General features: G+C 35.0%; 1 protein-coding gene across 4 annotated transcripts in view; it reads right to left on the bottom strand.

Annotated features, from left to right (window-relative positions):
* Nucleotides 1–23,078, bottom strand: part of Hat1 (histone acetyltransferase 1) — a 51,764-nt gene that overhangs the window by 6,186 nt on the left and 22,500 nt on the right. For all 4 annotated transcript variants that reach the window (XM_010606984.3, XM_010606988.3, XM_033756256.1 and 1 more), the window contains exons 4-9: nt 22,448–22,568; nt 14,563–14,739; nt 14,167–14,288; nt 13,562–13,666; nt 13,135–13,241; nt 2,385–2,536 (exon numbers count right to left, since the gene is read on the bottom strand). In XM_010606984.3, the coding sequence (XP_010605286.1) occupies nt 2,385–2,536; nt 13,135–13,241; nt 13,562–13,666; nt 14,167–14,288; nt 14,563–14,739; nt 22,448–22,568 (784 nt within the window). The remainder of the gene's footprint in view (nt 1–2,384; nt 2,537–13,134; nt 13,242–13,561; nt 13,667–14,166; nt 14,289–14,562; nt 14,740–22,447; nt 22,569–23,078) is intronic.

Raw genomic sequence — 23,078 nt, forward strand, 5'->3', positions numbered from 1 at the left:
CTTTTTTTTTTTTTTTTTGAGGCAGGGTTTTGCTATGTACTTCAGGCTGATCTCAAACTATGTAACCCAGGCTGGCCTCAAACTCCTGCCTCAACCATTAGTGCTTGGATTATAGGTGTGTGCCACCATGCCCAGCTAAATTTTGGTATCTGAAGCCAACAAAGTAGCACCATTTTTCTGATGTATCTAGGTGAGTGGGGAGGTGGACTATGGGGTACGCTGAGAAGATATTTGAAATTCCTTGAAAGGAAACCTGAGTTGAATCTGAAAAATGACTACTATCTGGCCAGGCAAGTAGGGAAAAGAGGTATTCCCATTAAAGGGATAATGTATATAAAGAGACATACAGGAAAGATGTGGTACAAGTGGGATACAGCAGGAGGTTCAGTAAAGCCAAAGCAGGTAGGAAAGTGGTAGGAAGCTGAAGACAGCCAGTAATAACTGTCCAGATTATGACAAGCTCTGCATGTTCTACTTGGGGATTTGAATTTTTTTTTTAATGGTCCATATTATATACCTGTTCTTTTAAAAGGAGAGCTATTGAATAAATTCTCTTAATAAATACAGGTTTAATAGTCTACAGCCAGGTGTGGTGGTATATATCTCATCTTAAGCCCCGAAAAACCATTACAATGTTTTAATGCAGGATGTAACATTTTAGTTTAAATTGACTTGGTGAAGTAAACCAGCTACATTTTGGCTACATAGTTAGAAGATCAAAGGGAAAAACAAAACTAGATTATAGACTTAGATGAGATTGCCCAAGTAGAATTTTATTTATTTATTTATTTATTTTTGGTACTGGGGATTGAACTCGGGTCCTTGCCCTTGCAAGGCAGGCCACCGAACCGCTGAGCTAAATCCCCGGCCCTAGAATTTTAAATAGAATAAGAAGAAATGAGAATAAAGAACTTTGAGAAAGGAAAAGAGAAAAAATAGATCAGGATATGATATGTTTATGCACCAACTCTCCACAATTAATGTATTTATTATGTATTGCAAACATATATTAATTTTTAAAAACAAACAATAAAGGAACTGTGGAAGTTAAAGTTAAGGAGCACATAAAAGAGAAGCAAGTACAAGTATTTCAAGAAAGACGATTAGACTGGTAAGTGGAGAGCCAGGAACTGTAGATTCAGAAGACAAGGGGTAGTCAACAATATCAAGTGGCTAGTCCTTATTACTGGAATATTCTTCTTTTTTACTGAGACAGGGTCTCACTCTGTAGTTCAGAGTGGCCCAGAACTCACTATATAGCCCAGGCTGGCCTCGAAATTGTAGCAATCCTCCTGCCTTAGCCTCCTGAGTGCTGGGATTACAGGTATATGCCACTACCCCCAGCATACTGGAATATTCTTCATCCCACTTATTTTCAAAATCTAAATCCTACCCATTCTTCAAGGTTTAGTTCAGATGCCATCCTTTCCATGAAACAGCCTAATTCCCTTATTTACATAAATGGTATAAACTCCCTTCTCTAAACGCCAATATTTGTTCTATACCTATTTTAAAATATTTACACCTTTAGACTTTAAACAAATGCATAGAAGTATGTAAAATAAAACTTACATTTGACTTCAGGCCCTCTCCCCACTGTCTTTAAGGAAAATGACTATGGTTTAAACATTTGTCAAAAAGCAAAAATTTGACACTATATTATCTACATTTTGTTGTGCTTATTATATTTAAATCAGCCATAAAATATCACTTTCCTGGGCCAGGGATTTAGCTCAGTGGTTATGCCTCATGCCTTGCAAGCACAAGGACCTGAGTTTGATCCCTGGTACCAAAAAAAAAAAAAAAGAAAGAAATATCATCTTCCTATTCTATTAATAGGAAATCAAGGAACAAAGTAGTGAACAAAATTGTTTACTGAATAGAATAAGCAGTAAATCTAGGCTTGAACTAAAGCAGTCTGGTTTTGCAGCCTGTATTTTTAACCACAGCTACTTCTCACAAATGTACTGCTATGTGTTTTATTTTTTGCTATGTGGAGTTAGTGTTGACTATAAACATTTCAAGCTGCAAACTTTCAGATACAGATGGCCTTCACATTTGTTTTGTTTTATGCTTTATATTGTGTATTTGTGTCAAAGGTATGTAAGACTTGCTTTGTAGGACTTACAAATGAATCCAACTTAAATGTTCTCCCAGAATGGAACTCTTCCTTAAGTTGGGGATTTACTGTATTTTAAAAAAATCTTTAAAAGCAGTTAAGCATGGTAGTACTCACCTATTATCCCAGCACTTGGGAGGCTGAGGTAGGAGAATCACAAGTTCAAGGCTATCCTGGGTTAGTGAGTTCAAGGCCAGCCTGAACTACATAGTGAGACCCTCAAAATACATACATACATACATACATTTCTACAGAGTAAAAATACCTTATTTATTTTAAATTTCTGCTGTGCTTCTATTGCCATATCTTCATTGAATCCTTGCATTAATTTTTCCCGGGAAAAACAAGGCAAATCTTGACAAAGCTTCACAAGCACAAAATCTCTTAATTTCACATAACTTTTGGATGGATCTTCCGCTAAAAATATAAAGCAGAGTAACATTTCCCTTACTCAACATAATTCCATTATCATTTGTAAGCTCAATATACCTGCTAAATTAAAAGGCAAATATTCTTAAATGAAAACTACAAATGCAAAAATTACAACATAAAAGGATTATTTCTTAGAACTCAAACAGGACTATTATCTTTGCCAAAAAAAATTATAGGTGTACTCCTTTTGCAAAGACATTTATACATGGTGTAATCAAATATAGTGTGTTCAAATTAAAGCAAATTTTTACAATAAAAGACATCTCCCTAAAAATACCCCTTTCTCCTGCTTCAAATACACTTATCACATCATTCTTGCTACTTTCTAAGGCAGTTCTGGAAATCTTATGTGAGTGCCTTCATGAGGTATAATAAAAAATATGGTGGGGCCAGGGATTTAGCTCAGCGGTTCGGTGGCCTGCCTCGCAAGCACAAGGACCCAAGTTCGATCCCAGGTACTACATAAAAAAAAAAAAAAAAAAAAAAAAACGTGAATGGTGCTACCGTGTGCCATTCAACCAGAAGGCTGCCTTCTAAAAACATGTTGTCTTCACCCGCCTTATTCACCAAATCTGGTACTGTGCCACTTCTGGCTCTTCCCCAAAATTAAAACAACCACAAAAGGTAAACAGTTTGAATCTATTCAGGACACCGAGGCAGCCATGACTATACAACTAATGGCATTCCCAAAAGAGGACCTCCAGAACTGCTTCAGAAAGTCAGAAAAATGATAGGGTAAATATGTTCAAAGAGAGAGGAAGTAGTTTGAGGGGGATTAAAGGCAATGTCTCCTTTATTATAATACATTTTGTATTGTTTTGTTTTTTGAGACAGGGTCTGTCTTTATAGTTCAGGCTGGCCCTGAACTCACTACGTAAGTAGCCCAGGATGGCCTCAAACTCAATGCGATCCTCATTCCTCAGCTTTCCAAGTGTGGGATTACAGGCATGCGCCACCATGGCTTGCTATAATACATTTAAAAAAATTTTTTTAAACATTAACTACTTTTTGATCAAACTTCATTATTTGTGAAATAGGAGCTACTCATCTCAAATAACTTTCTGACTGGTATATTGCCACATGCATCTTAGGTTTTTTTGTTTTAGTTTTTGGTTTTTTTTATGGTACCAGGGATTGAACTCCAGTCCTTGCACTTGCAAGGCAGGCCACCGAACCGCTGAGCTAAATCCCTGGCCTGCATCTTAGTTTTAACTACAGTTAAACTTAATAACTAATAACTGCAGTTAAACCTAATAACTAATAACTGTATTAGGTATTTTGCAAATGAGAAGGGAACCAAGAGATGGAGAAAAGGGGGAGGCAGAAAAGGACATGAAATTATGATCTTTTAAGAATGATGAAATCGGAGGCGTGGGGGGATTTAGCTCAGTGGTGCCACTACACCTCCTTTGTAAGCATAAGGTCCTGAGTTTGATTCCTGGTTCTGAGAGAGAGAGAAAAAAAAACATGAAATCAAGAATAAAACAAAATTTGCCTGCCTCACAAGTTGATCTTGCCAAGCATGTGTGAGGAGGTCCTGGTTTCAATCCCTAAAAAAAAAAAAAAAAAAAAAAAAAGTCAAACAAAATGATGGAAATATAAGCCTACACAGAAAATCAAGTAAATGTAAAGACTGTATATACAATTTGTCACCCTATCCCTTTTTTCAGTCTTTCCTAATAAGCATCATTATTCTATTATAAGTTAGCTAGAAACCTGAAAGGCATTCTGATTTCTTCTACATACTTCCACCAGTATTGTCAACTACTAACATAACTTCTTTACCAATACTCCCCTGTCTTACAAAATGTAAACTGGACTCTGATACTCCCCTAAAGTAAAACTGTTCAAGCATTTCAACATAACCATAATGAAAGATCAAAGAGGAACAGAAAAAGTATTTGAAGAAAATGGTCAAAATTTTACCAAATTTGATCAAAAACAAATTTACACACCCAGGAAGCTCAACAAAGTTTAATTTGGGAACACACAAAGAGGTCCACAATCAAACACATCACAAACAAACCATCAGAAACCAGAGACAGAAAATCTTTAAAGCAGCAAGAGAGTGACGACTCTGAAGAGACCATGGAAGCCAGAGATTAGTGGGATGACATATTCAAAGTACTGATAGGAAAAACTGCACCTTAACTATCAACTGAGATGAATATATGTCCAGCAAAGTTATTCTTCAAAGCAAAAGCAAATTAAGACATTCCCAGAAAAGCAAAGACAGGAAATATGCTGCTAGCAGACCTGCTTTAGAAGAATTTCTAGAAGCCAGGCATAATGTTACATGCCTGTAATCTCAGCATCCTACAAAGACGCAGGAAGATTGCAAGTTCCAGTCCAATCTAAGCAATTTAGGGACTGAGATTCTGTCTAAAAAAAGGAAAGGAAACACTTCCCAACATATTCTGAGACCAGAATTATCCTGATACCATGGAACTAATGCAAAAACTACAAATCAGTGTTGTTTGTGAATGTGGATGCAAATGTCAATAAAAAATCTGCAAACTTGCCAGGTGTGGTGGTACACACATTATCCCAGCACTCAGGAGGATAGCCACAAATTCAAGGCCAGCCTGGTCTACACAGTGAATTCAAGGCCAGCCTGAACTGTAGTGCAAGACTCTGTCTCAAAAAACAAAACAAAGAGGTTGTGGATTTAGCTCAGTGGCGCTGCACCTGCCTTGCAAGTGCAAGGCTCTTGAGTTACACCCCTGCTACCAAAAGCAAAACAAACATCAGCAAACTAAACTCAGCAATACATAATAGCACAAAATGGGATTTGTAGTAGAAATACAAGGTTGGTTTATTTATTTATTTATTTTTAATTTTTATTTTTCGGTACCAGGGATTGAACTTGGGTCCTTGCACTTGCAAGGCAGGCCACTGAACCACTGAGCTAAATCCCCAGCCCTTCAAGGTTGGTTTAACATCCAAAAAAAAAAAAAAAAAAAAAAAAAAAATCAATTAATGTAACACACCATATTAACAGAATACGAAAAACTTATGATCATCTCAACAGATGCCAAAAAGAATATCTGACAAGAATTCAACACCAATTCATCATTAATACTCAACACTTGCTATGGTTTCTTCTCCAGAGCTTATGTACTGGAGGTTTGGTCCCCAGTATGGTGGTGTTGAAGGCAACAGAACCTAGAAGAGGTAGGGCCTAAAATTATGGGGGCAACATCCTCAAGTGGTGATAAACACAGGTTTTGCAGGACTAAATTAGTTCTCTCAGAACTGGTTATTAAAAGGGAGACAGGCAACTCCGAATCTCTGTTCCATGTGCAGTGCTCACCACTTTCACATATTTCCTGCCACTGTGATGTCATTGGCTATGAGCCCTTAATCAGGACTGAGCAGATTCCAATGCTATGTTTTTGAACTCTAGAACTGTTAGCTAAATACTCTTCTTTATAAAGTACCTAGCTTCCAGTTTTTGTTATAGCATGATAAACAATGGACTAAACAACCTGGCAATAGAGGGAAATTCCTCAATTTGAAAATGAGTACTATGAAAATGTATAGTTAAGAAGATAAAAGAACAAATGCTTTTCTTCTGAGAGCAAGGCACAGATATCTGCCTTACCATTTCTAAGTGGCACTGAATTATAGGGTTCTCAGCTATGCAATCAGGAAAAAAAATAACACATCTGATTGAAAAGTATTTTATCTTTGTAGATGACATGATCTGTATCTAGAAAAATCTAGATAACCAAAAATCTACAACTAAGGAACAAGTACATTAAATCAATATATAAAAACAGCTGTTATTTCTATACTGTACTAAAACAATCAAAAAATAAAATTAAGAAAACATTCACAGTACTATGAAAAAAAGTAAAATGTCTACAGATTTCACAAAAACAGTACAAGAACTGCACACTGAAAACTGTAATACTGAAAGTTATTTGTGTGTGCATCACTGTGCACATGCTAGGACTGAACCCAGGGCCTTGTGCATGCTAAAACACCCTCAGCTCTTGGAGAGAAATTTTAAAAGCTATAAATAAAAAGACATTTTGTATTAATGGATCAAATGACTCGATATTAAGATGGTTATTTTCCTCTAATTGATTTATATTCAGTTCAGTCCTTAGGAAAACTCAAGAATATTTATTTTTTTGCAGAAACTGATAAGCTGATACTAAGACTTTTATGAAAATATAAAGGACTTTGTATAACCAAAGCAATTTAAAAAACAAAGCCAGAGGACTTCTACTTCCTATTTCCAAACTAAACATAACATTCAAGGTGGTTTTGCTGACAGAGCCTCTATATACCCAAAGGAATGAGAAAGGCCACAAGTGCTGGGCAGTGCAGAAACAAGGAGACCAATGTATATAGCTCCAGGTTGAAAAGTAGAAAACCAAGGAAGAAAGGAGTAAGGAGAAGAGAGTGGAGATGGGGCTGCAGGTGACCCAAAATGAAGAAATCTAGTCTGAAACAAAAGAATGGAAATGACTGCCAAAGGTGTAGTCATCCACACTGAAAGCACCAACTACGTGGCACAGACAAGCGGAAATGTCACACAACTGGATCTGTACAGGACATAGGGATTTTCAAGGTTAGAACAACAACAACAACAACAAAAAAACATGGAGAAAGAAAGCCAAAGAACATTACATGAAATTGCACTTAGCTGAGAAGACAGAGAAGCAAAGGCCAACCTTGCAGGGATGTTGATTATCCAGAAGCAGTATCAGGAAGCACCAGGAAAAAAGGTCAGGAAAGCAAAAGGTGATGCAACTTTTTCCAGAAAGGGGACTAGTCACATTGCCTGAATAAGTAAATGTGGCCTACAGAAGGAGCTACAGGGAAACAGTTGTCCTGCCAAGACCTCTGCTGTCTTGCCCACCCTGTGCCCTGATACCACTGCAGCAACCCTTCACAGCTAGGAGGCCAACTGAGATCACTTCACCTTGGCAGAGATGTCTGAGGGAAGATGGGAAAGGACTGAGCCAGAAAGAAAGAGAGAGTACTTTATTTACCATTTGGGTGCTTTTTGTTTGTTTTTTGCTATTTTAAAAATTCAGAACACTTGTTAAAGGTACAAGATCCCAATAATGAATGTAACTATACCGTATACCTAAAATGTACCAAGAAACTCAATGAGGGAAAAAATAAATTCAGAACACTTGTGTGCCTGTTGGGGGTAGGATGCCCAGCAGGAAGAATAAGAAGTTTCCATGTGTCAGACACATTGCGTAAGGTGCTGTTAACTTTGCAGTATCCAGCCCCAGGATGTGATGCTTGGGTCTTTACTCCGAAAGACTGCACAGCTGTGTCTCTGAGGGTTATCCCCAGACAGTCTACTCTGACAGAGTCCTCCTATCTCTGTCCTGCCCTGTACCATTCCCATCCACCTGGCCAGGATCAGTGCCCATTTTTAATGCTACCCATCAAGTACTGCAAAAGACTTCTGTTTATTCTGCAGCATCTAGACAAAATATGCTCTGTAAGTTCTATTTGCATACTTGGCAGACTGAAGTTCACATAATTGAAAATATAACAAAACTTTCCACGCGGTGGTACATGTCTGTATACTCAGCTACATGGGAGGCTGAGGCAGAAGAATCACAGCTTCAAGGCCAGCCTGGGCAATTTAGCAAGACTTTGTCTCAGAATGAAAAATAAAAAGGGCTGGAGATACAGCTTAGTATAAAGCCCAGGTTCTAACCCCACTACTACAAAAGTACCATTACCATCACTCTATAATGCTGTAATAAACTAATCAAGACAGTGTGATTCTAGTGTAAGGATAAATGTTCAGATCATTAGAGTACAGAGATAAGGCAACATATTCAGGGTTTACTTTCAACAAAGATACCAAGGCAATTCAGTATCCAAAAAGATGAACCTAGAAACTTAGAATATATATAATATTTAAGTTAAACTGTATCAAAGACCTTAAGGAGATTGGATGTGGGGATAGGGACTGACTGCAAACATCCATAAGGGATCTTTTTAAGTGATGGAAGTAAGTCTAAAACAGGCCTGTGATAATGGTTGTAGATTATTAAAATTGACTGAACTGTACACACTTTAAGTTGGTGAATTTTATGATATGGAAATCAGACCTCAATAGAACTGTTTAAAAATTCTTAAGTGATAAACAAGCATCTCTCTCTCTTTTTTCTTTTCAGTGCTGGATATTGAATCCAGGGCCTCGTGCATGCTAAGCAAGTGCTCTACGAGTGAATGATGCCTCCAGCCCTGACAAAAATATTTTTAGAAGTACTAACAGATGAAGGAATGGTGGTGCACACCTGTAATCTCAGCACTTGGGAGGCTGAGAAAGGAGGACGGTGAGTTAAAGACCAGCCTAGGTTACCTAGTGAGACCCTATCTTAAAAAACAAGCTAGGTACAGTGGTGTACACCTATAATCCCAGCACCTGGGAGGTTGAGGCAGGACAGTTGTGAGTTCAAGGCCAGCCTGGGCTATGTAATAAGAGTTTGTGTCAAAAAACAAAACAAAACAATAGATAAGGTATAATATTTGTAAACAGGTTTGGGGAAAAGAACTACACTGTTAATTTTGATTTAAAATAAAAGTCCAGTAAAAACTCAAGTAATTTATATACCCCCAGAAAAGTTTAAGGAAAAAAAGTATCAAATCAAAATGAATTACAGCAGAGAAAATCTAAAATAGCATTCTACATTCTTATCTAAAAATTTCACATAAATAAAAAATGCAAAAAATTTACAATTAGTTTTAATATAAGTCTAAATTAAAGACTGAACATATTTTGCTTTTAGCTTAATATAAGGCCATGTCACCACTCAATCCTTAAAGGCTCTTTAAAAGTGCCAGCCGGAAAATGAACTTAAAATGATAGCACCTAATAATTTGTGACATCTTTAATTCCCTTATTTCTGTGTTGCAAAGATAAGCAATATATTTAAAAGATGAAATTTGCTTGAATATAGTGATATGCAAGATCAAAAGCAGTTTTTTACAAATTAAATACATCATCTAACAACATAAGTGCTCTTCTATCATTTTAAAAGCCTCTCCATATTAATGAGATACATTAGATAGAAAAAAATCATACACTAAAGGGAAATGAGATATCACAAGTCACCTAGGTATAAAAAATTTCCATCTAATATTCTTTAATACTATATAACATATCCCAGAACCATACAGTTAGCTCATAACACACTACTGATAGATTATTAACACTGATATGTATTCGAGCCCAGGATCAGTTCTTATTGCCAAATGTGATCTCCTTCAGAATTTTAGAGGTGGCCTGGGGATTTAGCTCAGTGGTTCCGCTGCCTGCCTTGCAAGCACAAGGTCCAGAGTTCGATCTCTGGAACCTAGTAATAATAACAATAATAATAATAATAATAATAATAATAATAATAATAATAATAATAATAGTTTTAGAGGAAACAAACTGTTCCGTAAGATTACATAGAGATGTTTTAAAATGCTATACATCTTAAAAAGATATCTGCAAAAGGAAAATAGACTATTTTAAAGGGAATTGTGTCAGTATTTTACCTTAAAATTGAGTAATAAGCCAGAAATTAACAGTAATATCACAAACCACAAACATCCATTGGAAGTAAAATACAACCTAGGCCACTGATAGCAAGTTTTGATTATTATTATACCTGCTTGTATGTCAACTAAGCAAAGGCCTACTCAACGTAAATACACTGAACTGCAAAGGGAGATACAAAGCCTGCTAAACATCCACAGTTAAAAAATATATATATAATACAAGATAATAGAGAAATAGGTAACTAAAATGATTGAAGTATAGAAACTTCCTTCAGTTTGTTTTGTTTTGGCTTTTTAAAAAAGCTCAAGTATGGAAGTCTAGATTATCTTAATGAGAATAGCTGATAAGGCATTTTTAGTATTTTATAATGCTAGGAAACGTTAAAGCTGAAAATAAAAGCTGATACCCCATTGTCAAATTCAGAAGTCCTTTAGCATGTTTAGCTTCTTTTTAAAGACTTCATTTTCTAATGAATAACAGCAACGAATAAAGGCTACTATTATTGATGACTCTTCACTGAGATTTAAGAAAAAAATTCTTTATCTGCTAATTGGTGCTAAGTATCAAGGACTTTATTGGCTGGAGTAGACAGAAGAAAGTGGTTAAGAGGCTTCAGAGAAACAACTCCTGCTGGCACATTACCCACTAGAGTAGACAAAGACTACTTGTGTGAATTCCAGATTAAAATCACCAAAAATGTTCCTTCGTATAGTCCCAAGTCCAAGTTCTGTAACTAAATAGAAGCTAAGCAACTTTAACTTTCAGCAAAGTGATATAATTTCTACTATATTTCTAAAATTATTTCTATATTTTTACAAGTCACTAAACAAAAGTGTCACTTAAATAATTTATAACTTGATACAAATTAGGTTTGATATAAACTACTTTATCTTCTGTTTCCAGCTCATTTAGAGGAGGACATCAAATGAAAAGATAATTCAATTCTATAAATGTGGAACTCCCTTTAAAAAAAACATGTTGGGCTGGGTGGGACTCTAGTTTGGTGGCAGAACACTTGCCTAGTATAAATGAAGCCCTAAATTTCAATCATCAGTAATGCAAAAATGAGAACAATGTGCTTTTCCTCTAGTTTATTAATCTACAGGATCAAGTCACTATTGTGGAGCAAATTTATTTACGTTGGACAAGCAAAACCATTACTATGTGAAAAGGGGAGTGACTGAGAGTCTGCCTACTAGGCTATTTATAAATTTGCTAGTTCTATATTCAGTTATTTTTTTGGTATCTTTAAATAAACAAAATTCTGACACAGCATTTTAAAACGAATTGACATTTTAGGGAATTTTAAAACTTAATAAATTAAGTATTCAAGCTTGTAGAATAAATTTTATGTAACTACCATATACTAGCCAATTACACCACTGGAGCTCCTAGAATAAATTTTAATACCTAATTTGACTGTGAATATCTGGTACTGGTTGAGTGACCTTTATCTGAAGGGTTGTTTTGGTGATTGAAATCTGAGCCTCCTGAATAAGAAATATAAGCTATACTACTGAGATACACTCCCAGAACAACCCTCACCTGAAATGCTTGGAACCAGAAGTGTTTCAGATTTCTAAGCTTTTAGGATTTGGGCATATTTGCATAGATTTTCCAGGTTCAGCATAAATAATCTGAAAATTCAAATGGCTTCAGAAATCCAAAGTTTTTTAAGTGTTATGTTGGCACACAACAACTTTTGGATTTTGAATTTGGGATGCTTGGCTGCTGTAGTATTTTTCATGGGAAAAGAAAGGGTAACTTTCAATTTAATCAGAAACTTTATAAGCAACAAATTTGATAATGATAACATAAATGTTCCTTGAGTCTCTTTGTTCTTCAATGGTTCACATGTTAAAACACTATCCTCTGGCTAGGAGTGATGCCACATGCCTTACTGTAATCCCAGCATTCTGGGAGGCTAAGGCAAAAGGATCACAGTTCAAATCCAGCCTGGGCAAAAAGGTAAAAAAAGGTATCAGGATGTAGCTCAATGCAAAGGTGCTGGGTTCAATCCCAATATTAAAAAAAAAAAAAAAAAGAAAGGATTCTATCATCTATAAATCTGATGGTGCCTTCTCTTTTTAAAAGGCAGGGTTTCTTTTCTTTTCCAAAGCACTCATTTCATAATATTATTTCTGTGGCTAATCTACACTAAAAGATTTCCCAAAACAAACAGGCCTACATTTTACCTTATCCACTACTGCTGTGAAGACATGAATTTTAGTAATATAAAACACATAGTTTAGGATATATATATTCTATTCAGCAACTATTTACCTTTTTTTCCAAAAGTATAGAAAATTCCATCCCTACATGAAAAAGAAATGAGCACCCTCTAAATGATGTATGTTACTGCCAAATAAACTGTTACTTTTAATGTGTTTACGCCTGACCAAGATTTTCCCATATATAATCAGTTCATGATCTTCAATTTGTTCAATTAAGCACTTTACAGTTAGGGATGCAATCAAATCTCTACAAAGACTTATGACTTAAAATGTAGTCTTAAAAGATGAGCATGGTGGCACACACATGTTATCCCAGCACTCAGGAGGCTGAGGCAGGAGGATCACTGAGAGATCAAGGCCAGCCTGGGCTACATAGCAAGACTCCATCTCAAACTAAAAAACTAAAAAAAAAAAAAAAAAAAAAAGAGAAGCCTTAAGCAAAACTTTTCCAAAAAAAAAAAAAAAAAAAAAAAAAAAAAAAAAAAAAGAGTAGCCTTAAGCAATAAACAATTTCTAGCAAAGGATTAGTTTTAGTTTCATGTGCACAAACTACTGTCACACAAATCTGAGATAATGTAACAATAAATTAGAGGAGACAGGTAGCCTATCATGTGTAACAATAATGACAGTGCCATGAAACTTCTAACATCCTGCAGAAAATGCTGATCACAACCCTTCATGACAATCTGAAATGGCCAAAACAAGACCTCAGAGTGCTGCTGTTTAAAATAGAATAGTTATTTTTGAAAAAAAAAAAAAAACTACTAAGGAAGATGTTTTTCAAAGTTCTTTCAGTAGCATCAAATTTTACTTACCTGTAATATCAAGAACTGAAGGAGATGCAATATAATATCTATGAACTGTTTCAAGAAGTTGAGCACCATGGCCTTGACCTTGAAATGGAGTCAGTATCAGCATCTGACTACAGTAAACAAATTTCTAAAATTAAAACTTTATAACATCATGGTTGCTACAAAAAATTGCAAATTACTACATTATGGGTATTTTAAGATTTATAATTTTTCAGTCAATCTTGAAGAAATCCAAAAATTATCAAGATACTCAAAATTGGTTTACTCTTCCATACTGTTTTACAAGGACAATGAAATAAATCAGTACAGAGTCAATGAATAATGGTGATTTTTAAAAAAACAAATCAACACTATTATAACAAGTATTGGAAACTTCAGCAGTTCCTTCTTCTGAAATAAAAGACAAGGCACGTGTTATACTGCCAATTACCTTACACGTGGCCGGGTTTTGTCTGGGTACACATAGTAATTATAGACTGTCATGTAGCCTACAGTCGCAAAGAGCGTAGCTCCATCCTTATTATACTTCTCAAATCTGCAGATAAAACAGAAAGCCAAGCAGGTCAATTACAGTCGCGCTCCCATGCAGTGTCCATTTTCTTTTCCATTCTCTGACTGAATTTTCAGTGTCAGCAAGCTACTCTGTGAGGGCCCAATGGGTACACCTGCTATGTTCTGAATGTACAATTCACTTAATTGGTGTGCAGCAACTTGGATAAATCAGACCTCTTTACATCACTTCACTGCACTTGCCTATTATAAAGATGAATAGGTGGCAAGTAAAAGAAAACACAGGCAAAGCTCATTTTACTGTTTAAGCCTACATTCAGGGCCCTAACGGACAACAGCATTGAATTCAGCTCTATTCTCAAGGTCTCCTAAAGCATAATGAAGGAAAACTCAAGCCTTATAAACAATAGTTTTTCTTTCCTGGGAAAAATATCATTATACTGTCCCAATAATTGGGCTGCCACAATTAAAATGCTGGCTTTGTGGAGGTAATAAGGTCTACTGTTGCTTTAGAACTGTACTTACACTAGAAAGTAGTGCCATCTTTCATCATCCACGTCAATAAAGCTAGCAGTTTCAATAAACCACATCAAAAAGGTCTGAAGCCTTTCATGATATTCTCGAAAGCCTCTACATGTCATGTCAGCCTAGGGAAAAAGCCAGGAAAAGTCAGGTGAAACTCATCATAGAGGTAAGTGAAAGTCTGCAAAACACAAAACTATCCTGTGGGAAAATGTTTAGAAGTCTCAGATTAAATGTGTATACATATGCGCGCACACACACACACAGAGATGTTTTTAATGCCAATAAAAAACTTATTTCCTGAAGTACAGTAAATCACTGAAAATAACAACAAAACTGCATATAGGTTTCAGACAAATGGATTGACCTTACCCAAGAAATATTTAGGTTTATCTTTACCTTGTATATCTGAAAAGTGAAGTTTTCTCCTGTTGGACTGAGAACAGAGTATGTATGGAGTAAGGTTCCAAATGGCTTGAAATCAACTTCTTTTTCCAGCAAAGAAAGGAAGTCATTTGTGTTTGTGCAAAAACCAGGTGGAATGATTTGTCTGATTTTGCCTTCTACATCATCTGCCTAAGGAATAGAGGATAAAGGACATAAAAAATTAATAACAAATTTGCCTTTTAGTTTAATACGTTTGATTTCTTTGACAGGACAAAACCAACAAACATCACAAAACTTCAGCTCACAAACTAAAGAAGTAAACACACAGACAACTAAAGAAGGATTAGTTTCATATGCACAGAGACTGTCACACAAATCTGAGATGAGCATAATGTAATAAATTAGAGGAGACAGGTAACCTATCATGTGCAACAATAATGACAGTGCCATGAAACTTCTAACATCCTAAAAAATGCTGACTACAACCCTTCATGACAATCTGAAATGGCCAAAACAAGACTGCTTATTATTTTATATGTGTCAAATATAGCACATTATCCAAGACATGAAAAGATCACCAGCAGTAGTGAAGTGAGGTTATACTCTGACCAAATGAATAGCAACTTCACAATGAACAAATAGACAGCAACTCCCTCATATGCCAAATTAGGATAATAATTTTTAAAATATCTGCATTTAGGAAATACACAAATTATGTGAATGGATATATTATCCACTCATCACTATAATGTGACATAATTTTTATAGACCTGGATTTGTGGTAGTACAAAAGAGACAAGACTGGACAACAAAATTAAACTCAGAGATTAAAATTACCCTCATTAAACAACCTCAATGAATGTTAAAACTATCAGCTGAGCAGACTTCATAATCCTTTTCAAAATCCCAAAAGACCACTTGATTGAATACATTTACTACTTCTCTTTAACCATGAATATTTGATGAAGTCTTACAATAAAGTATTACTGCTTCTCACCAGGCAATAAAACTTAATGAATTGGTCTCAACTTAACAAAACCTTATCCCTCAATACAGTCCCTAAAAGCCTGACATTACATTCAACAAAATGAGCTTGCATTCTATTCAAACTTTTTCCTGAACAATGAAGCCAGGTTTTTACTTAATGGAGTTTGCCGTGAGTTCAGCTGTAATGTTTGTATTGTATCTATTTCCACAAGGACTGACACAAGAACACTTTGTGTTAACTTACTAAGCAGTTCTTTCATACCGTTTACATGCATGATGGGTATTAGTTCTAAACCAAGACCCTTGCTACTTAGCATTCAAAACAGGGAAATTAAGATGCTTAGGACAAAATACACTACAAAAGGCTAATACAACATGCTACTAATTCCTATCCTTTCAACCATCTTTTAACTAAGTAGAAGCAATGCACCTGCAGATGAATAGCACTTATTATCATTCAGTTACATTTTAAGATACAGAACCAAGGATGATGGAGTTTATCACAAACAAGTTTCACTTTCAATGCTCTGGTACCACCAACATTTATATATAATTTGTTTATAGCTATAAAAATAAGAGCTATTATTTAAAATATAGCTTCTTTAACATTCTGCCAACAGTTTATTTCTAGTATGTTCATCAGTCCTTTCAATCCATTCACCCTGAAGATCAAACAAACTGGATTTGATAGAACTATTTTTTGCTTATTTTTAAAATATGCACTATTTGATAACCATTTTTCCTGCACACCACTATCTAATGTGAAGAGATCATTGTAAGCATATTCTCAATAACTACATGAGTAAATTATTGTTAAGGGATAGTTGCAAAATGTTAACAATTAAAATCCAAAGTAATTAATGGGCAAATTGGTATAATATAATTGTTTAGGTTTTAAAATTTCAAGAAAAACTTTTAAAAAAAGGCATTATCAATTTAAAACAATTATTTCAAGATGTACATAGTCTACATAATTTTAATCTTTAATAAATTTCCTTATATCCTGTCTTCTAAATAAGGCTTTGCAAAGTATGCTTAAGTCATTTATATTGTAACACATCATCTACTTCAAAGATTTATCAAAAACTATAAGCTTTCAGTGGTAATTCTGGTAAAGGGCAAAGCTCCTCAAAGATTTGCTCAACAAAGTTGGAAGAGAATTAATATTTAACTTTCATTCTTCAAAGAATACTTATTTATTTTAATATATACCTTCAAATAAAGTATTTTTCTCTGGGCAAGTCTATGTTTCATTTACAAACTTTCATACAGAGGAAAAAAGGCTAAGTTTAAAAGCAAAAATTCTGTCTATATGTATGTAAACATTCATATATACATATGCATCTATTTACCTAAAACATGTAAGTTTTCAAACCTAGAATTCAGATCTTTGCTCCAGCAAAAAAAAGTTTGTATTTCTCTATTAAATTGATTTTACACGAGAACATCTTAGCTCTTTCCTAAAATATATGCTTCACTTCAGTTAAATTTAGAGTATTCATTTTTCATATTGGATTACTGGTCTGATAATAAAATCATCACTACAGAAAAATCCCATCTAATAATTTTTAATTGAGTACAGAGTTAAAAATGAACTAATGCTTTTTAGTTCTAATAACATTTGTAGATAAAATTTTGGATTCTATTTGTGAAGATCCCTGAAAAATTCTTTATCTTCAGGAACACTAGCCTAAACTTGAAATACAGAAAGGGTAAGAAATTAAGAGGAATAAATGAAGAATGTAGAATACAACTTGATATTTTAATTAATAAAGATATCTCTTACAAATATTTCCCTAACATTTGGTGATTTGGCATGGGGGTGCTGGGGATTGAACTCGAGTACTTGTGCTTGCGAGGCAGGTGGTGGAACTACAAAGCTAAATCCCTGGCTTGGTGATTTTTTTTTTAAAAGAAAAGTATAAAATAAACCATTTTAGTGATAGTACTTTACAATGAGACATGAAATGTTTTTAGATTGCACACTGTCTCACTAGTCATTTTCAGTTCCAGTATTCTATGCTTTGTTACACATGAAGATGTTCCTATGGAACAGTTTTTGTTTTTCCTCATCACTGCATAAAGCAATGTGTCTGAAAATAACTAATAACATTATAAATATTTACACTTGTATTTGAATGTCTAGGCTTCTTTAGTCATTTATATTAACTTGTCTATAGCGAGTAATTTTTTATCTTAGCCAAACATCTGAGAAACAATAGAGTGATTTTTTTGAGGATGGAACTGAAAGTATGTTAGTAGATAGAATATGCTATTCCATTCTTGATTAAAGTAGCATATAGTGTTAACATTACTGTAAATCTAAGAATACCTAAGATATGCTACCAAAAAAAGCAAAGTTCTGTATCTTTTTATTTTGCTCAATCTCACACTCTGATATTTTGTAAGTTTTAAATGTAGACATCTGAATGTCAGAGAAATTTTCTACCAAAGATTATTTTTTCCATTCCTCAATATTAAGTTTTTTTGTTTGTTTGTTTTTTGGTACCAGGGATCAAACTCGGGTCCTTATGCTTGCAAAGCAGCTGGGAGAACCACTGAGCTAAATCCCTGGCCCTCTCAATATTAAATTTTGTGTAAATAAGCAGGACTTTTCTGTAAAGAGGATAAAGACTCCAGATATTTGGGGGGAGTAGGATATTGGGGATTAAATCCAGTACCTTTACACATCACCAGCCCGTAGTTTAATTTTAGTCACATTAAGCTCCCTAGCCTGGATTTGAATTTCCCATCCTCCTCCCTTAGCATGCCAGAGTGCTGGGGTTACAGATGTACACCACCACAACCAGCTCCAAAAAAACTTTCAAATCTATTCTCATTTATAGTAATGTCAAATTTAATTCATATTAGTGGATATGATTGCAATTCATAGATAACACAAACTTACCTATATATTCAACTTTCTCCACCAAATCTTTCTTAGAAATGCTAGCAATTAGTTAAGACTGAACAATTTCTGTAACATACTCCTTCACACACACACAAAAAAAAAAATCAATAAAATCGCCCCCAAATAGAAGGCAGAAGGTATTAATAAAAGCCAAAGGAACAACCAAAGATGAAGAAATCATCAGTGTCTGAAAAAGCAAAACTGTTATATTTATAAAATTCAAAAGAGATTTTACAAGCATCTAAATTGTGGCAAAAGAATTTCAGGTGTAAATGGAGTACTCACCTTGGAAACAAAAAATAATAGACGATGAAAGATGAATGTAATGGCAAAATGTAATAAGTAAATTAACTTTTAAGCAGATTTTCTGTGTTTTCATATTCAAAAAATAATGCTACACACTCATCATTTGCAAAAATTCAAATGTGATATAATAGTCTCAAACCTAATAACATCCAAAACAAATTTCTTGATTTTCCCTACTTAAAACCTCTTCTCAAATCTTCCCTACATCAGTTAATAGTACTATTACTGCTTAGGCAATGGGGTTCTTCTTGTTTTCTTCACCCATCATGCCTAATTCAACAGAAAACTCTACTGGCTCTACTTTCAAATAATCTCAATCTAATAACTAAATCTAGTGTCTCCTCCACACTGCAATATTCTGGTCTCCCTTCTTTCACTCTTGCACTCTGCAGTGTGATCTCTGCATAGCAGACAGAAACTGTCTTTTTAAAATGTCAGTTACACCGTATCATTCTTTACCTACTTAAACTCTCTAAAGGCTTAACTACTCTTGCCTTTTACAAACACCTGAACATAGCACAGAAGACTCTACACTATTTAGCTTTGTCAACCCCTGAAGTCATCCCAGCAAAATATTTCTCCACAACACTATCTTAATTTAATTTGCTCATTTACTAGTTCTCTATTGACTCTCTTGGCTAGAACTTCAATTCAATGAGAGCAGTGACTTGGTTTTTGCCTTGATACCAAGGCACTTTGGAATGAATATTCTCACTGCAAACTGAGATGGAAGAGGAAAGCTGATTATCCCTACACATCCACAATCCCTTCCTCTTTACATAGAGAAAAGAATTTTTGCTTCAACACTACACATAAATGATCTTTGACTATGGAGCAAATTAGTAATCCTACAAAAACATTATAAAAGATTGATTCCTTACATCTTAACAGAGTACTTCTAAATGGAAAAACCTGCTTTTCAGGAATGGAACAATTAGAAGTCAATGCAAATACATAGCTACTTTTGGGTTTGTTTTGCGGGGGTGGTACCGGGGAGCAAACTCAGGACCTTGCACTTACAAGGCACGTAGCAGCACCATTGAGCTAAATCCCAGCCCCATAGCTATTTTCAAAGCAGGTAGTATTTGAAAGATTTATCAATAACCAAATCAATAATTCCTTTGGAGAAATCAATTTAGCATTATCAGCTTTAGCTTAAAAAAAATCCTCAAACAGTGAATTTTGTACAGCACAAAGAAAAACATTACCTGCATTTTTTTCTAACAATATTTAGCTGGAAGCCAGGTGTGCTGTCACATGCCTATGATGCAAGCTCTTAAGAGGCTGAGGCAGGAGGATTGCTGTCAGTACCAGGCTAGGCTGGGCCTATATAATGAGTTCAAGGCCAGCCAGAACTACATAGCAAGACATACTGTCTCACAAAAAAAAAAACTAACTGGGCTTGGGTCTGGAGAATTTAATAATCTAAAAATAAAATTTAATTATGGAAGAGCTTCATTTTAAAAACATCTGTGTTAAATACTAATTTAAGTCTTTTCAAATATCCTATTACCACAACTATAGTATGGTATCACTCAGAATCACTTTTATAGCTGCAAAATTTTGGGGAGTTCATTAGCCTTCCTTTCTTTTGTTCTGTCAGTCCAAGTCAAAGCCCTTTATGTATCACAAGGGTTTGCACCATCAGACAGAGAAGGTCCTCCACAGATCCTCCCAGACCCCTTTTCTTAGCTTTGCTTAATGATGAAGATTCATGAATATCATGCCCAATCTCCTTAGCAGTAGCCAGAGGTTATCCTGCCATGCCTTTATCTTTCTCTCCAGAGCACTTTTCTGACAGTTTATCTCCTAATTTTGGAACCTTCAGTAACATGAATGAGCTGAGAATTTCTCAAGTCAAATCCTGGATTATTTCTGCTTAACAGTTCCTCTCTAAATTTACCTCTTCCTTCTCATATCTTACTATAAGCAAGCAGAAACCAGACCAAACTTTCAATACTTGGCCTGAAATATCCTGAGCTAAATACCAGAACTCAGTGCTTACAATTCTTCTTTCCTCATAACTGCAAGACACAGTGCACTAGGCTTTCTGCCATTAACAAGGATCTCCTTTACTCCAGTTTCCAAACACATGGTCTTCATTTTTTTGAACATCCAGAGATGCCTTTAAAGTTCACATTTCTACCCAAAATTACGTTTATGATAATGTATTCTCTAAACATAGGCTTTCTTTCTCACATTTCTAACTTTATTCTAAGCCTTGCCCAGCAGTGCTTTTGACATCTGTATTTCCACCTAGTCTATTCAAGTTAATACATGTTTTTCCAAAAGCCTCTACCCACTTCCAAAGTTATTTCTACATTTTTAATTATTTATTACAGCAGCACTTCACTTCCTCATATAAAAATCTAAGTTTCCTGTACCTGCTATAACAAACTCCCACGAACATGTTACCTTACAACAGACATTTATTTTCTGTGTGGAGGCAAAAATCCAAAGTCTATTACTGGCCATTATCAAAGAGCCACAGTCCCTCTGGAAGCTCTAGATGAGAATCCATTCCTAAACTCTTTCAGCTTCTCAATGGCTAAGCATCATTTGGCTTATGGCCATATATCACTTTACCTCCGGGGTAATGCTGCACTGTCCTCTTCTGTTTGCCATCACATCTCCTTTTGCCTCCCTCTCATAAAGACATAGGTGGTTGCACTTAGGCCTCACCCGGATATTCCTAACTTAGCCACACTTGCAAAATGCTTTTTTTCCTCTTCCCTATGAGACAACATCGACAAGTTCCACAGATTAGGACAAGGCTATGGGGGTGGGGAGCATTATTCAGCTCACCACAGAGGTATATTTTTTAATCTCTTTCTCTGCCTTCACGTCCTTTTCAAAATCTTATTTCAAACAGTTTTTTGCTTTGTTTGTTTGTTTGTTGTTTTTTTTTTTGAGACAGTTCTTGCTATGTATTCCAGGCTGGTCTTAAACTCAAGAGTATAGCCCAGGCTGGCCTTGAACTCACAGTAATTCTCCCATTTAAGCCTGTTGAGTGCTGGGATCATAAGTTTTATAATGTAAAACAGTTTTATAATGTAACCACCTTGATTATGTTCATAAAGGAATTTATCAGCAAAATTTATGAGATTAGAGATGCAGTGAGAAACAGATTCTACACAAAAGTAAAAGTAGGAAACTTAGCTATTTTCATTTATCCTTAATTTAAAAGAAAAGATACTAATTTTCATGTTTACAATAAAGACAAAAGTTGGGCCAGGTAAGGTAGTACACAATTTTAATCCAAGGTTGCCAAGAGGCTAAAGCAGAATGATTGCAAGTTGAGGTTTGAGGTCAGTCTGGACAATTTAGCAACATTCTGTCTCAAAATTAAAAACAAAAGTTGGGGTTGGTATAGTTCAGTAGTAGAGTACTCCTGGATTCAATACCTAGTACACCAAAAAAACAAAACAAAACAAAGCAACAACAAAAAAAACACCACACCCCAAAACCAAAAAAGGTAATTTTTACAGAGAAGGTCCACCTAGGAAACAAAAAGGCTAAGGATCATGATCACAGGGGTAACTGAAATGGCAGGGAGATACGTATCTCAGTGAATAAAAACTGATTATGTGATTTTTAATATATTGCAGAGTCCCTTCTTCCTCAAACATTTAAATTAAAAAATCTATCTGAAACTCAAGTGGAAAACAGAAATAAATGTATTTCTGTTCTTACCTCCACACAGTCAAAGTTCTCATCAACTTTAGATGCATATTCAACACGGAACATTGTTGACAGGCTACCAGCAATATAGTATAACAGGATCTTCAGACCCTTGTAACCAAAAGCAGTTTCACTGAAACAAGGCAGGGAAGGGAGGAATAAGTTTTTGTAAAGTCATTAAAAAGTATTAACTGTACATATAAACAAACAACTTTATGGGTAATTTTAAGATTGCAAGCTATATTTATTTAATAATGATAAAATAAACATTTGCAATGAAACTATACCTCAGTTTCATCTATAAAGTAGAATAGTAGGTTTCTAACTCAGGAATGTTGCTTGGAATAAATGTAAATCACTTAACAATATTTACTAACACACCGTATAAATACTCAATAAATGTTAGATATTATTATGACTTCTACTATGCCTGCTGCTACTATTATTACTCTAAAGCATTTCAAATGAGAAAAACAGCGATTAAGTAGGACCTGACTAAGGAAGCGCTTAGATCTAGCCTTAGATCAGTCCTTTCAACTTATCACTTATTTCTGTCACTAACATCCATAACTGCTGAAAGCAGTGATAGCACCCATCTAAGTGCACACAAACCCTTCTATGAACACAGAGAACAGATCTGGAG

Source organism: Fukomys damarensis, unplaced genomic scaffold (genome assembly GCF_012274545.1).
Source record: "Fukomys damarensis isolate Sample0158 unplaced genomic scaffold, DMR_v1.0_HiC HiC_scaffold_26, whole genome shotgun sequence".
NCBI lineage: Eukaryota > Metazoa > Chordata > Mammalia > Rodentia > Bathyergidae > Fukomys > Fukomys damarensis.